At 48.7% G+C, this 16,749-nt stretch overlaps 1 protein-coding gene across 2 annotated transcripts in view; it reads right to left on the reverse strand.

Annotated features, from left to right (window-relative positions):
* The window catches only part of LOC118795878 (single-stranded DNA-binding protein 3-like), a 58,964-nt gene that overhangs the window by 24,957 nt on the left and 17,258 nt on the right, over nucleotides 1-16,749 (reverse strand). For both annotated transcript variants that reach the window (XM_036554645.1, XM_036554644.1), the window contains exon 4: nucleotides 13,134-13,218. In XM_036554645.1, the coding sequence (XP_036410538.1) occupies nucleotides 13,134-13,218 (85 nt within the window). The remainder of the gene's footprint in view (nucleotides 1-13,133; nucleotides 13,219-16,749) is intronic.

Genomic DNA, 16,749 nt, shown 5'->3' on the forward strand with positions numbered 1-16,749 from the left:
TGATGTAAAGAAACACCAACTCAATACAACTAGTAGAGTCCAGCACTGCCTTTATATACAGTATTCCTGACCAATCGGGGCTCTGTTCAAAACGAACAGGGAGAGGCGGTAGGGAGAGATTAAATCTCTCTAATCCGCTTGTCTTTCACCTCCTCAACTGGGGTGGGTGGGCTGGGGGGGGGGGGGGGGGGGGGTTTAAAGGAGAGGGAGAGAGAGGGAGAGGGTGATGAAGAAAAGAGGGAGGGAGAGGTGGATAGAGGGAGAGATGAAGGGGGAGGGATAGGGAAAAGGAGAGAATGAAAACAAGAACAGAATTCGGCATGGAGAAGGACAAGTACGAAATGACATCAAAATAAAAGGACAAGGAGGAGGAGAGGAAAAGGAGAATGTGAAGGGACTATGAGAAAGCAGTGCCTCGTAGGCTGTTCCCCTGAGCTGTTAAGTCACCTACAGAGGAACGCTAACCTAACAACCTGTTACTCTCTGGTACAAGGCAGGATTCAGGTGGTTGTGTTGGCCTAGTCATGTAACTGGACAGGTAGACAACTGGACACCTAGACTTGTGCTGTGCTATGGAACAGGTGCTCTTCTAAAACTCTGATGAGGTCATTCTGAAGAACCAGTCCTAAGTTTTTACGAGGCATTTCAGAATGTTACAACTACAGGACCCAGGGAAAGAGCTCTCCGTTCCCCTGTCTTTATCAGTTATTTCAATGGTTACCTCATAATACGTCCCACTAAACATATTCTCCGAGTGCCATTTTCAAACACTTTTTTTCGGAAGTAAAAATCTACTACTGTTTACCAGTACTCTAACGCATCTGCCCTACATGCAACTCTAAGATAAGAAGGTATTCCCGGTGCGAGTATCAGCTTTCACACCAGTGCTACAGGACCGCTGTGACCCACACTTCGTTTAGGTGGGAACGCTCAGACTTCTACATCGCAAGTTTTCCCCCCACTGACCCAGCAGTAAGCCTCTTTAGCCATGCACAGCTGGAGGCCTCTTTACCAAAACCAGCTGTGCTTTTCAGAACAGCTGGGAGGAGCTTCGCACTGTCAAATAAGGAGATCTGAGGGGTTTTTGCACCACTTTCTGATTCAAAGAACATTTTGTGAGTCGGAGCCTCTGGGTGTGTGTGTGCGTGTGTGCGCATGTCAGAGAGATATAGACAGAAGGAGAGAGCACAAGAGAGAGAGACAGGGAGAACGAGAGAGAGAGAGAAACAGAGGGAGAGAGTGGAAACCAGGAGAAAGCAAACATTTTTAAAGGGTAACCCCACTGCTCCTTCTCCTCAAAAGGAGCAGGAGCCAGCAGACAGGAAGCGGGAGGATTATTGGGGGCTGGCACAGTGCGGTCAACCACCTCCAATACAACTAGAGGTGTTGGGGGTATATAACACTGAGGAATAGGTGCATTTTATCTATTTCACTGTGTGTGTATGTAAATCAACTGAGGATGACTCCTGATCTAAATAAAAAAGGTTACTCCACATCACATACAATAAGTGTGTCACCTCTGATCATTTGCGTCATCCTCAGGTCTGCTGCAGGCAAATCAAAGCTCCCCATAATTCCAGGGCTTTGCTGTGTATGAAGACTGCAGTGTGCTATGTGTAAAGCTTCCAGTCGAGAGCATGGTGGTTTGGTGAGCCCCAGGATGGACACTTCCTGTTTGTAGCTTCTGCCTGGAACACTGGAACTGCCTGGAAGTGTGAGTTCGCTTGTGCTCAAGAGCCAATGTCTGCAGAAGTGTCTACTCATATGCATCAATCCAATTTTTTGATGACCTAAATGAATATTCCCTCAACCATCACCCCTTTCTTCTCATCTTTCATATTCTTTTACACAAATTTTCGTCATCATTTTTTATTCAATTAATTATGTCTGGTCTATGTCACTTTTTCCCCTGCTCTTGACAGTGCTGATGGAAGCGGTCATTCGTCGATAATCCCATAAATAGCATTGACCGAAACCGTTTAGTTTCCCGGCCGGCTACTTGGGTTGTAAAACTGATCAATGGGAGCCACCCAGACAGGGCATTGACTGCCGTGCGTGCCAGGCCATCAAATCATTTATCTTCAGCTTCTATTCAGTTATTCGCTTTAAGAGCCCACGTCGGAGAATCCTGATCCATGTGGATCAGCCTGTGCCGAGACTCTCTGCGCTCACAGGAGCACAGTCTGTGCCGAGTGTCCCTGCGCTCACAGGAGCACAGCCTGTGCCGAGTCTCCCTGCGCTCACAGGAGCACAGCCTGTGCCGAGTCTCCCTACGCTCACAGGAGCACAGCCTGTGCCGAGTCTCCCTACGCTCACAGGAGCACAGCCTGTGCCCAGTCCCTCGCTCACAGACCTGGACACCCAGCCACAGGAATCACGCAGCAGGTCTGTAACACAGCAGAGATGTGTGGGTCCGTGCGTTCCGAAGCCAGAGGCGCGCACGAAACGGGCGTCAGGGTAACAATGGAGACACCGCGGAGGAAAGGCAAGGAGGGCCAGGGAGGGGGCTGAGAGAGGGGGTTCCCAAAGCGCAGCAGCGCTTCTCACGCGCAGCGGCGTTACCATGGAGACCAGGCATCACTCCGCGCGCTGCCCTATGCACGCGTGCATGCAGGCATGCATGCAAGGGGAGAGAGCAGACTTCTCCCCTCAGCAGAACCTCATTAATTCACAAATGCAAATCATTTATGCACGGAGAGCGGGAGACCGAGGGAGAGGCAGCGGAAGCAACAGGAGAGTGGATTTCTCATCTCTTATGTTCCCGGTTTCGGGGATGGCACAGCCTGTTGGGTTTCTGCAGTTTACTTTTTGATTAGAATATATATTCTATACACACATGCAGAAATATTCAAGACACACTGCATGAAGTACACATTCTCTTGTTAATTTGGCAACATCCCTTGCAGTGACCGGCCATTCCAGTTCATTTGAAGTGCTGTGGACTGTGGGGGAAGTGTATGTTTTTCCTTGTACAGGCTGCAGCTTTAAAAATAGATGTCACCATCCTTATATTCAGAGATGTACTCTGTACTGTGGAAAAAAATGTTTCAGTCAATAAAGTCCTGTCCTGACACACAGATAACTCTAACAGCCTTGATTTTAACTAATGAACCCAATACTGAAGCCCAGAACCAGACACCTTGATATGATGCAGAAAAGGGATTTTTCCACTCTTTTAGATCAATGAGGTTGAGAATAGGTAAAATGTATTCGTACTTCAGGTGCATTCGTGGAGCAGCATTCACTTTCTTCCAGCTGGCGGAATACTTTCTTGCTTGGTCCACAGAAAGAGTCTAAGACAGTCATGAACTTGAGTGTCCTTTAAGTCCTGTTAATTGCAATGAAGATTAACTTTAGCATGGTGTTAAGAGAGCAGGGTCAAGTTTGAGGAGATTCTGAGGCTGACACTTGAGATGTGGATTAATTTATTTGGGTGTTCTGCTCTAGCCCCGGGATTACCCCATCTTAGTACGGTCAGCATTAAGCATCTGCGGTTCTCAATACTGTTATGCAGTGTTTCTGCACTCTGCATAATATGTGGTTCATATTTATAACTCAAAAAACAAAACAGTAGCTTCCCCCGCTGCTCCAACCCATACAACATGTAAAGGAATAAGTCATCTTTGTGAAAATGAATTTAAAATGCATCAAAAAAAGAAACTGAAGAATGGAAATAAATAGGGAGAAGCAAAGCAAAGAGACAGCCTGCCCTAGCAGCAGCAGCAGGTCTGAGCCGATCCCAGCAGCGCGGAATCCCACCGCCACCAGACAATATGTAACAGACAGTAATCTGGCCCGCCCGGGGATTAGAACATCCTCCAAACCGGGTCAGGCTGTCACGGGGGCAGCTGCTGTCCCAAACCCCCGCCCCCGCCCCCTCCATCCCACACACTTGCACTCTCCCTGCAATTCTTCCAGTCTCAAACAAAATTTTTAAAAAAAATGTAGGTTACTTTCCGAAAGTAACCCCAGTTCTTGAAAGTTTTTAAACTAATTATAACCAGCACTTTTTAGGCACTCAGGGAAGTAAAGCAAAAATTCTAGTTCTGTTGCCTAGCACCAAACCCTTTTCGTTCGCTCAAGACGCATAGGACAGGAGGAGAAATGCACCTGTAGTACTCTCAGGACTCTCAAGAGGAAGTGGAATCTGTGGTACCTGGTGCATGGGGAAAAATGCCTATCGCTGTGGAGGGAGACTGCCTTTCCAGTTCCAACCCCCTCAAAATTTTCACTGTTACTGAACCCAGAGATTTGCTGTATGAGACAAACAAGAGTGAGACAGTCCTGGTATGCTGTGTCAACCTTCACTGCCAAAACAGATGAACCTGTGCAGGTGTCCCTTACACAGGTGTCACCTGCAGGATTTCCACAGAACCGAAAACGGAGCAGGGATGGCCAGCGTCCTCTCCCGCATTTACGCACGGCCCAGCGCTGGTTACCGGGCAACCACCCAGCACAGCTGTCCGAGAAATGAGATCAGAACACCTAAAGCATCTCGGTACAGCGTTCAAGATCAGAGCACTGTCACAGACCCAGAGCAGGTTCCCTGTGCGATAGCCTAGCCTAGCATGCCTCGGCAGGAGTCTCGCACAAACTGAATGAAGCACAGACACACATATGCGCGGAGCTGAAATGCATGTGGACTGGCCGGCAGCTCTGTCCGGCCGGAGTTTACACCCACGTGTGAATGTGACCCTCATTGCTGAGTCAGACGTGCCCCTCTTTACTGCCGCACTGCCAGTACTGGGAGTTGCAGTGTCCTTGAGCACCCCACCCCCCCCAGCCCAGACCCCTCCAATGTGGTACAGAATTTCAACAAGGCCTTGCCTCCGACAAGAGCCAAGCACACTCGGTTTGCGGTTCGGTCAGAGCTTGTAGAGGACACCCCAGTACAGACCAGTGTTGCTCTGGCTGCGGAAAGCATGACCTACGGCAGGGGCGCAACCCAGATGTCATGCCCAGACCGGACCTGGTCCACTTATGAAAATACCATAGTCTGAACTGCGGTTAAGATGGGGCAAGGGTGCTACTGCATGTGGGAAAGCTTTAAAAATAACCTTCAACACTGATACTGTTTTACTGTTATATGATCCACAAACATTTTGTATTATTTATAAATTTCTGCCAAAAAAAGAAAAAAAGAACCCATTTCTGGCATCTCTAAGAGGCACTCCGGCAGCTCGGTGCACTTCCCCTGCCGGCCTGTGGGGGCGCTAATGCGCCAGCTGAAGGGAGCCAGGTGTGCTCTGAGCAGCAGAGGTAATCAGTCCGTCTGCAGGGAGCCGTTTGAGTCAGAGAGAGAGGGGCCGTGGAAGCACGCGGTATAAAAACAATAATTACCATGCATTAAATTCACTGTCTGTAAATACACCCCAGACAGCAGTAAAGTGACGCAGGCGAGCAGGCGAAGAGCACTCGTCACCGCCGCCCCGCTCTCCTCTCAGACACACGCCGTATGGAGGCCGCCTGCTCCAGCGCGGTCCTGTGTGTGTGTGTGTATCTATCTTTGTGCAAGTGTATGAGGGGCTCTGCGTGCGTGTGTGTGTGTGCGTGTGCCCGTCTGTGTGCGGGTGAATGAGGGCAAATGAGGGGCTCTGTGTGTGTGTGTGCGCGCGTGTGAGTGTGAATGTGATCGTGAGTGTGTATGCGCACACACACTCTCAACATGTTTTAGATTTTGGTCTCTGAGCACATTTTAATTTTGATCATCATTTTCCTTCCACTGGAATTTAAAAAAGGAGAATGTCAAAACCAAAACATTTTTAACATGGTTGAACACTTAAAATATGAAATACAATCCACAACTGCACTGCAATGGCAAAATGACTTGTTTTTAAACACATCAGAGCTGCACCAAAAGACTGCCCTTTCAAATAAAGCCCTACATTATGGTAAGCAACAGGTAAATGTACAAAAAAAAAAAAACACTCAAGAACAATGAATTCACCGGTATTTTTCAATAATCTCCAAGTAACTGTGTTAAGCTGCCTCTCAGTTCCCAGGGCATAAAACAGACACCTTTGTTAGTTGCATGTATTGAAACTTTTCTTACACCTCCTAGACAACAAGGGCTCAGTCTTACGTTAGGAGGATAAAGACGGTACCCCCCCCCCCTTTTTGGTTGTGGTCTTTAATCCTGATTGGCAGTTACGCTGAACAACAGAAAGTGGAGCCTGATGAAAGTGTCACCCCTCTATTCACAGATGGAGAGCGTCTGCCGCGACACTTCATTCAATAGGCTTGAATAAGCAGCGTGCTGAAAACATACACATTCACACAGACTCAGACACGCACGCACACGCACTCATGCGCGCGCGCACACGCACACACACACACACACACACTCGAGACATTAAAGGACACGGCTTTATTTTCATTGCGGGTTTGGGTGCCCAGCTGGTGCTTGAAACTAGCACGCTGCCACGCTGGCAACACTTCGCTAACGGAGCGCAGCCAAGGCAATACTACAGTACCAGACACACGGGGTGCCAGGGGCACAGACTGCCAGCAGAACTGCAGGCCCCTGCCCACAGCCAGGTGCTTGAGAGAGGGAGAGAGGGAGAGAGAGAGAAGGAGGGAGAAAGGGAGGGAGAGAGACTGACAGAGGGGGGGAGAGAGAGGGAGATTTGGGAGAGAGGGAGGGAGTGACTGATGGGGGGAGAGAGGGAGAAAGAGAGAGGGAGGAAGAGAGAGGGAGAGGCAGGGGGACATGCAGCACTGGTGGGCCGTGATGAAAAAGGCTAGGGACAGAGAGGCCTGTTGTATAGCTAGTGAACCTGCTGCCTGTCACAGTGACTTTATTTTCGCTTCCAGGGGGAATTCAACACAGATCAGTCCTCATACAGGCTCCACTGACAATCAGAAATCATGTACGTATACGTGAGAGTGTGTGTGTGCTCTGCTCTTGTGTCATGAACACCAATGTAACCTGCTTTGTCTTCTCTGGAGCTGGGAGTGGAGACCCTCAGTAAAGTGGGCAGCTCACCTGTGCAGGTATCCCACTGGCTCCGGCCCTCATCCTTCTACAGTAGAGAAAAGGCAGCTGGACCAGCACGCTGGTTTGCCGAAAGCGGACAGCACACACAGACACAGCAGCATCAGCAGCACCAGCAGCGTAATCTGTGCTGTGGCGGTGATTTGAGCCAGTTACTGCTGGCAGGGTCGTTTTTTTTCCCCCCTCGACACTGAATTCTGTATGTTGGAGCGGTTCCAGCCCCTGGACTTCAAAGCCGGACTTCAAAGCCGGATTCGAATTTAGATCAAACAGAGTTAGGAGTACAAGGCTTGTAATGGTGGCTTCCAGACAGCAGGGCGGTCACACACTCACACCCTCAACAAACTACAGGGAGGGGGGGCGGGACAGGGGGACAGGCCAGCCCCCCTCTATTCCCTCCAATAGCACACACTGAGAGGGTTCCCCAGCGAAGAAGATGCGTTCCACAGTGACTTCACTGTCACTTACTACAATGGTCTGCACATTTGATAAACCTTGTCATATTAAGCTGTTTATGTACTCTAAAGTCCCAATCTACAGACAGCATCTAACTGCAAATTCAGATGAATTCATTGCAAATTCATAATTCATTCTTTAGGGGGTTTAGCATATATCCCAGGTGTAGTCATTGCAGTTGCACCCTGATGCAAAAGCTATGCAAGATACTAGGTGAATGGGTTGCCAAAAGTAAGCATGAAACAGGCACAGCAAGTGTCGAGAGAAGAGCTGCTACACCAGTAACTGACATAATCTACAGCTGGTAACTGATGTATGCAGTGTACAGCTGGTACAATATAATACAATACAATACAATATATGGGCAGCAGTGTAGCATAGTGGTTAAGGAGCAGGACTCGTAACCGAAAAGTTGCAGGTTCGATCCCCGCTGGGACACTGCTGCTGTACCCTTGGGCATGGTACTTAACCCACAATTGCCTCAGTAAATATCCAGCTGTATAAATGGGTAACATTGTTAAAAAAAAAAAAAAAACTGTAACCTATGTAAGTCGCTTTGGATAAAAGCGTCTGCTACATGAATAAATGTAAATGTATAATGTTCTGTTCGTAACTGATTGAGTGTACTGTGTGTCACTCTATCACTAGTGAAAGTGACCAGATAGTCACACACACAGACACTCTGCAACCAGTTGACAAAAAAGTAAAAAAAAATAAAGAGACAGCTACCATTTAGAAAGGTACATTTAACAAGAAAATGAAAACCGTAATAATAATCCCTTTATTTTCAGAATTTCCGCATTACCATAAACTCCAGTCCCCCCCACCCCTCTCAACAGAGCCAGGATCAAATAACGAGGACGCCACCCTCCTAAATACGCCCAGGACACACTTCAGTGGACCCCAGAGATAAACACGAGGTGACATTAACCCTCCGGCTGCCAGAGCTGCGCTCCACACAAGACTATCAGCTACACCTTAACCAGCCGACGCAGTCACAACATGAATGCACCGATGTCACTTCCTTTTAGGGGAAGAGAAAGAAGCACACAGTTAGCGCTAAACGCTAAAACACACACGCCGGAGAAAGACTCTTCCTGTTAGTGCTGTGAGACTGCAGAAGGAAATGTATCACTTTGACTGTGATAGAGAAAGAGAGAAAGAGAGTGGGGGAGAAAGAAAGACAAAAGAGATTTAAAGCATGAGGGATGGAGGAGAGCATAACTATACATGAAAACAACTCCCTCAATGCAGAATTCTAGGTAAACATGTCTTTGAGCGAGTATGTTTGTGTGTGTGTGTGTGTGTGTGTGTGTGTGTGTGTGTGTGTATAAGAGGGAATGTCACTCTCTTTCAAACCCCCCCCCCCATTCACACTCCCTCCCTCCCTCTCCCCCTCTCACACGCACACATTTTTTACCCTTTTTAATCAATATTCCTGTGTCGTCATCACACTCACACTCCCTCCGCCTCACACGAGACACAGGTGAGGAAGGAAGGAAAGAGAAAAAGAGGGAGAGAGGGGGGCTTGAGAGAGATAGAGGGGGGGTGAAAAACAGAAGTTTAAGATGGCAGAAGTGAAGGGAAGGAGTGGAAGAGAGAAAAGGGTCCAAGCTTAAGGTGGGGGAAAGGGAAGGAGAGAGGGATGGGGTTGATAAATTGAAAAAAAAAAAAAAAAAAAAAGACAGGACAGTGGGAAGGAAGATGGGGAAGTGAGACCACACAACAGAACAATGTGTGTGAGAGAGGCTCATCACTGTCATGTAAATCACATTTATAACCCTGCGTTTTGGAAGTTTTTTTCTATTGTGAAGTCATGCCAACGACGCACAACTTGAATCTGAATTTGAGTCTGAGGGAGGCGGGCAGAGTGGGGGGGTCAACATGCCAGACAGCGTACCTGCCTGAAGCCTCCAAGAGGGCCGCATACACTCCGTACAGAAGAGGGAAAATGACGAAGGGAAAATAAAAGGATGAAACAAACAGGAGGCCGGGACAAAGGGAACCCCCGGCCTTCCCACAATCCCTTTCTTCAAGCACTCAACTGCAAACTGGACCAGGGCCACTGACACCCACCAAAAAGAACATCACAAGCGGACTTTTACTGCAACCTGCCTTCTGCACACCTGTGTGCCATTTCAGGTTAGTCACACCACACTGTCCCTGTTCCTGGGCCAGCACCTCAGTCTGATTCCATGAGAAAACCCAGGGAAAGCTGGTTGGGATCACCTGTGTATTCACAGAATCAGTCTTGTAAGAGGCAAGAGCTCGCTGTGTAATCGGCATGTCCACTTTCCCTGGGACGAGGTGGAGTTTGCGTCTCTGTCAGTCTCCTGTAGACTATGCCGCGCTGTCCTGACCCACAGGTTTGTCAGTCTGGTAGTTAACAGACAGGAAGTAACCAATGCAGCCCTAACAGGATGGACCCCCGGCCAACCCTGACCGCAGGGGTCAGAGCAGTAGCAGGAAGCGGCGTCTGAAGGGTGCTAGGCAGTGATGTCAGAAGAGCAAGGTCTACAGCTGCAGGGGGTCACGACCTCAGTCAGACACTGGGATAGCCTGCAGTGTGTTTTCGTGCATATTTGTACAGCAGCATGTGTGCTGTGTGCGTGTGCTGTATGCGTGTCCGTGTGTGTGTGTTGTTCATCTTCCTGACTCTGTTCAGCACAGTCATTAAGGTCCTCATTCATGGCAAGCGCTCAGTTCTCATAGTAATAGCTTTCAAAAAGGCACATAAGTCCAGCATCTTTTCAGGTGTTTATTTTAGCACCATTCCTTTTTGGAGGGAATAGTTTTCAGAAAAACGATCACACAAATCTAATTTAACAGCGATGCAGCCAATCGGCAAAATCGCTAAACTGAACTGTAAGAATGTAATTCTGTCTTCACTGCTCATGAAAACGCACAGGAGGTTTCATTATAAACTCCAATGTATACTGAGACAAAACAGAAACTGGTCATGCGTAGGGGCGAACTCTGCACCCAATCGCTTGCACCGATTGGTGGCCGCCATGCCCCTGAGGCCCGCAGAGGAGCGGAGCGGTCGGATCCTGCCTTCCAGAGGTGCGGAGTCGCCCGCCTCCCGGGAGCGCGGCCAGCGCCGCAATCCCACCAAATCCCGGGATTAGCCCCGACCCATTCCCGGGATTTGAGGATTAGCGCTTCACAGTCTATTATCTTCTGCAAACTGGAGAGGCGCTTCGGCATCTCCCTCCGTCAGTCCGGCACAGGGCATGAGGGACACACACAAACCACTGCCACTGTCCTTCAACTTCACCCTAAAAATGGTGTTCATGTACACAGACCCCTACATGGGTCCCAAAACTATGTCCACCAGCCGGGATTTGTCGGCTTTAGCGCAGGTGAGAAGCATAGAAACAGGCTTAGCATGTAGCAGTGCAACAGCAGGAAGATTTTAACTGAATATGACTAAGCGAAAATCGCCTGTCACTGTGGAAACCGCCATTGACTAATAAACGGACCACAAGTCAGCAAAAACTACCCCGTCAGTGTGGCGGGCCCGATCGACTGTGAGCGAGTGCGACTCAGCACAAAGTGGCCATCGATGCGGAATCCCCGTCTCTCCGCACCGGCTTCCCGCGGAGAAGCAGCTGCCGTCTCTCCCGGGAAGGCAGGGGGGATCCCGCCGGGCCGGCAGCAGCTGCAGGAAGCCTGGGGGGGGGGGATCCGCCCCCATCGCACGCACTCCAGGAAACGCTGCTCTGCGCCAGTCAGAGACACGGTGACCGTACAGGAGTGCCAGTCTGAAGGGAGGGAGGTCTCAGGCATATCAACACTGAGATTTGCTCAGACCAGACCAGGCCAGACCAGGTCGGATCAGGTCGGATCAGGCTGGACCAAACCAGACCTAACTGAACCAAAGGGGGAACCTCGAACACTCTGTTCCAAAGGTGAGAGTTAGTCACGTACGGAGTCTGAGGGGCTTCATGCTGACACAACAGATGAACACAGGGCCTCTTGGCATCTAAAGCTAGTTAAACATGCAAGATGAGAGAATCTGCACAAAGGAATGCATAACTTCCGTTGACAACGGAGACAATGAACCTCTGTTGGTTTGTCTGTCTACTTCAGCTTCTTTAAAATGCTTCCATGATCCCATCACCAGTTTGTATCTGAAACGGCCAAGTAGGACACACACAGTCTGCACACTGTGGCTATAACTAGGGTCAGCGGATGCACCCTGACCCTGTGAACTGCAGAGAGTTCAAAGTTCAAAGGAAAAAAGGTCATAAATCTTCAGACTAGATCTTCAAAAGGCAGGACATCCAAGCCCCTCCGACATGGTGTGTGAAACACAATGCTTGAGCCTGGCAGTAACAGATAAACTACTTGCAACATTTTACTAGTTGATTAGACAAGAGAAATCAAGTCTGAGATTTTAACCAGTCAAGCTGCAAAGCGGTTACATGCAAAAATAGCATTACAGAATTTTCTTAGCAGACACTATTATCCAATACAGCCTACATAATTCACATTCCATCCATTAAAACAGCTGGATACTTACTCAAACAAATCAGATTGACAGCCTTGTTCTAGGTACAACAGTGCCCCACCAGGGAAATGAACCGACATTACTTGAGCTACTAGTCCTGCTCCTCAACACTCTCCACAGTGGTAGCCAGAGAGTTCCACAAGAGAAAACTGACAATAAACCTGAACTTCACATATCATCAGTGAACAGCCCTTCCATCACACACATGGGATGAGAGGGGGAATGAGACTCAGAGGGGAGAGGTTCAGACTCAGAGGGGAGAGGTTCAGACTCAGAGGGGAGAGATTCAGACTCAGAGGGGAGAGATTCAGACTCAGAGGGGAGAGATTCAGGTACAGCTGAAGTTCTGAAGTGACCGCACAAAGTGGCTCTGCATTAACGTCCTAACAGCCTGGACATGCACTGTGCCACAGAGGCCTCGCTCTGCTGTTACACCAATTTATGCAGTCGATCTGTGAGCTGAAGCCCCCTGCACACGTGCAGGCCAAAGTGCAGTGGGGGGTTCAGCCGCAGACAGTTCGTGAGGTCAGGAGGAGCACAGGTCTTGCCCCTCCGCCACCTTCCACTGGCCCTACACTTCTGTTAATCCCCACAATGGCTCTGCCAGATGCCTAATGGAGCCCAGTCCGCCCGGACAACCCTCGAGGACACTAATGAAAAAGCCATGCTGCACCCTGCCCTTTCACCTCCAGCAATCATTTAAGATGAGGTCAGAGGTCAAAAGTCAGGAGGAGGAAGTGAACACAGGAGCCTCTGTTGAGAACAGCAGTGTCACAAGCAAAGACCGCGCGTCGGTGATGCAGTGAACACTATAAGGACCCAGCCAAGCCCAAACACACCATTCACTCCCCTCCTATTCTGCAGGCTACAGTCAGCCACCGCTTCAAGTCTAACCCCCTGGTAAATGAGCTTTCACAGGCAGACACACACACCACAAGGTGCAACACTGCCACCATCTTGCTTACTTTGCATTTTATAGGAGACACTGCAGAACAGAAAGACCAAAAAACGCTCGTGAAAAATGACAGCGCAGCAGTCTGAAGACTGCACATCTCACAGAAAAAAAAACCTGGAGCTCAGACTCCCATTGGACAGAAGGCAAGGTCAGCCCCTCCCCACCTCCATCAATTAAAAATAATTAAGTAATTGGCTGACAAGGCTGTCACTCACGTAGTCATGGAAGGCCTTGGCCTCGCTGGAATGTTCACAGGTCTCACGGCGGTCCGGAGCAGCACAGTAGAGATCCCAGAATACACTGCAGCAGAGAGAGAGACAGGAGGCAGGGTTTACATTTCACAAAGAACAAGTAAATACACATAGCCAAAGCACACACAACATTGTCAATTTTAAAATCACTCATGAAGGGTATTGTGGACACATTAACTACAGTACATTCCATTTTTTCCCCAAAAGGGCCACTGAGACACCATGGCCCATGACATGCAAGCAGAACTCCATTTGGACATCACTGGACACGATACAGTTAGAAAATTTCACTGTGACATTATACGTGGTACAATAATGACATTTTATAACAAACCTGTGGAACATGATGACACTGATCACAAAATTTCATTAGTAATTTAGATCTCAAAACTTTGATTTTAAGAAAACTTAAATTCATTCAACCAAATGCACATCTGTAGGTGGTTCTGCTTTCATTATTTTTAAATGTTCACCCTTTTGAAAATAAGTGAAATGAATGTCAAATTGATGGAACAATGCCTTTATATTTCTTGATCTCATTATCACATCAACACATATACCAAAAAACAATATACCCCCTTACAAAATAAGAACTTCCAAATTACAGAGACACCTAGAGATTACCACAAAAGCAGCTTTGCAGGCGATTGCAGCTTTGTTTAGGATGGACACTGCTCACTTTTTAAAGTCATGTATATACTGTAAAGGTCACTGTTAACAGTAAGTCGCTAGCCCACAATATCCAAAACCTCAATCCACTTGGTAAGACCAGCAGGTTACAGATCAATACAGCCACTCATCTCTCTACAGAATTCAACTTCAGTCCTAAGCCACTGAATCGCAAGGTTCTGCTCCAAACGCCATCTTAATTACCAGACTGAAACTAAGCACCTGTTTACAGCGTCCAAATTAAACCGCTCCTGGCCTTCAGATATGTACGGCTTGACACTGGCGCTGGCCCTTGTCTTCCAGAGAACCACAGGCCATCAGAGTTTTCGTTGTACCTGCACATCAGGCCCCTGCACAACTTGATCGCTGCAAGCCCTTTGTCTTTATTTTACCAACAAAACGCAGGAGTTGGATCAAAATGGACTCTTTCTTACTGATTCATGCCTGCAGCTGTCACATGGAACTCTATTAGAACAAGTCAAAGCCAGAAACGCATTGTGCTCCACTTCGCCTTCCCCAATAACACTGGCATCTCCTCTAACTGCAAGATATTAAAAGGCTAGATCAGATGGATCACATCATCATAATTTTAAGGGACAAACTTACCATGCTAACTGAAACAGTATAAATTCTAACTGGTTAGCAAACAGTCCCTACCCTCAAATTAGCTCTCTGTAGACTCTCCCTGTATTAAGTAGCCGGCCAGCTAAAATGACACCTGGTGCGCCGAGTAGACAGAGGGAGACAGAGATGTAGTGAGAGAGAGAGACAGAGCGAGCTGGAGCGAGACAGAGAGAAATATAATTGTACAGACACACAGCTAGACGAAGGAACACGGTAGGAACGGACGGAGTACGTTATGTTCTAATGTTTTGCTGCCACTTTAGAAAGATGTTCCCTGTGTTGTACTTGATCCCAATAAGGCATTTTGAAAAGGAAAAAAAAAAACTGAGACACACAGTGAGAGACAGAAAGAGAAGTGATAAGACAAAGAGAAGAAAAGAGACAGACAGAGAAAGACAAATTTATGGTAAAACGGCAGAGCTAGAGAGCTTAAGACAGAGAGAGAGAGTGTGCGTGCGTGTGTGTGTGAGTGTGTGTGTGTGAGTGTGAGAGAGAGAGAGAGAGAGCGAGAGCGAGAGACAGAGAGAGAGGAGCAGAGGGAATGAGTTAGATGAAGCCTGCACCGTGCGCCTCTAAACAGCTTTTCCAATAAAGCGTGGCTGTATTATCACATCTATCAGCCGCGTTAAAGAGATTGCAGCTTTGTCAGGCCCGCACCACCGGGAGACGCCACCGGCTCTAATCCAATCAGCTCGCGGGGAAATAAAATGAGACGCAAGTTGCCATTTGTTGCCGAAGAGCGACAGCTTGGCGTGGATGTGAGGGGGACGGAGCAGGGCGACCCCACAGCACACATAATCGTCCCTCTTTCAGTTCTCCGAAATAGACCCCCACCTCCCCGCCCTTCTCCATTCACCGCCCCTGTATGGAAGCAAACAGGTAACGGAAACAGCTGTGGCATTTTAACTAAAAACAGAGAGGAAAACTTCACAGGCCAACGCAAAGCCCAGCCTCCGCTCTGCGAAGGCATTTAACGTAAGAGGTGGGAGGAGGAAGAATAACTGAGCAAATTCCATTTAGCCACATTCCTTGAAATAAACCTGAAGCTACACATGTGGGGCCACGGCATAGGACTGTCCCAACTGACACACACATGTTGAGGTTCTGAATCTGTAGTAGTAACACACACTGCACTACTCCATTTGCTTATAACCTACCCATTTAACAGAACTACAATGGCAACACTGGATTTTTTTTGGGGGGGGGGGGGGGGGGGGGGCAGGTCACAAATGTGTGCTGGGAGAAAGGTTAGGGATGGGTGTCATAATCAGAAGGCATAAGCAAATATCCAGCTGTATGAATGGGCAGCAGGTAAAACCTGCACAAGTCTCCCTGGTTCCACGCAAGAGCAGGGGTGGGGACAGGATCTCCACAGGACGTAACACTGTGCTAAAACCAACAAAATCTGTGGAAAATAAATGAATAAACCCTGTTACCGCATGTTCTATTCCTCTCCTGACGCCTCTGTTGGTGCGCCTTCCTCACAGTGCACGCATTGCTTTGTTACACTCCAGAAGAGAAAAGAAAAAAGAAAGGTACGCGCAATCTCTGAAAAGGCAGCACGAGCAAGCCGGCCCTTTCATATCCAAAGACTGCCGGAACGTTCCCTTTAGGTTCGGAAGGAGCGCGCTCTGTATCTGATGAGGAGGGCTGGGAAAGGCTCGGGGGGTGAGGGCTCTGTGTGTCACTGCTGCCGATGGGACAGGGCAGAGGGCCACAGTTACTCACTGGCGTATTTATTTAGCCCATCCGCTCCATTGCGCGCGTCTGCCTCTCGCTCCAATCACAGATAAGGGACGGACGGAGGGACTGACTCACCAGACAGGACTGCGTCACCCCGGAGATGGACGGGCTCCGGCTGACGCCAGACCCCCGCTAAACAACCACGCCGTTTCCGCTCCGAGCGCGCAGCCGTGGGGGCTGGTGCAGCACGCGGGGCAGCTCGAACTGAACTGAAAGGTTGCGGGCTCAGACCCCAGATGGAGAGCTCCGCTGCTGTGCCCTTGAGCTACACAGTGAAGACACATTTACCGAAGCGAATGAAAATGTAAGCTATGCAAGCCTGCCCTGGATACAGGTGGCTACCAATTAATGTCCCCCCCCTCCCAATGGCAAATAAGTCACCTTGGAAATGGGTGCGTGTCACAGACAAACTAAACAAGTGAAGCCCAGCTCAGTTTCACTGCCGCCGTTTTCCCCTCCCTGGAAGGCCGAGCGGGCAGTAATGTTACAGCTCTTCAGCGCATGTAATGATGTTAAATGTAACTGTAATGGTGAGCTCCAGGCA

This window comes from Megalops cyprinoides, chromosome 20, assembly GCF_013368585.1.
Source record: "Megalops cyprinoides isolate fMegCyp1 chromosome 20, fMegCyp1.pri, whole genome shotgun sequence".
Lineage (NCBI taxonomy): Eukaryota > Metazoa > Chordata > Actinopteri > Elopiformes > Megalopidae > Megalops > Megalops cyprinoides.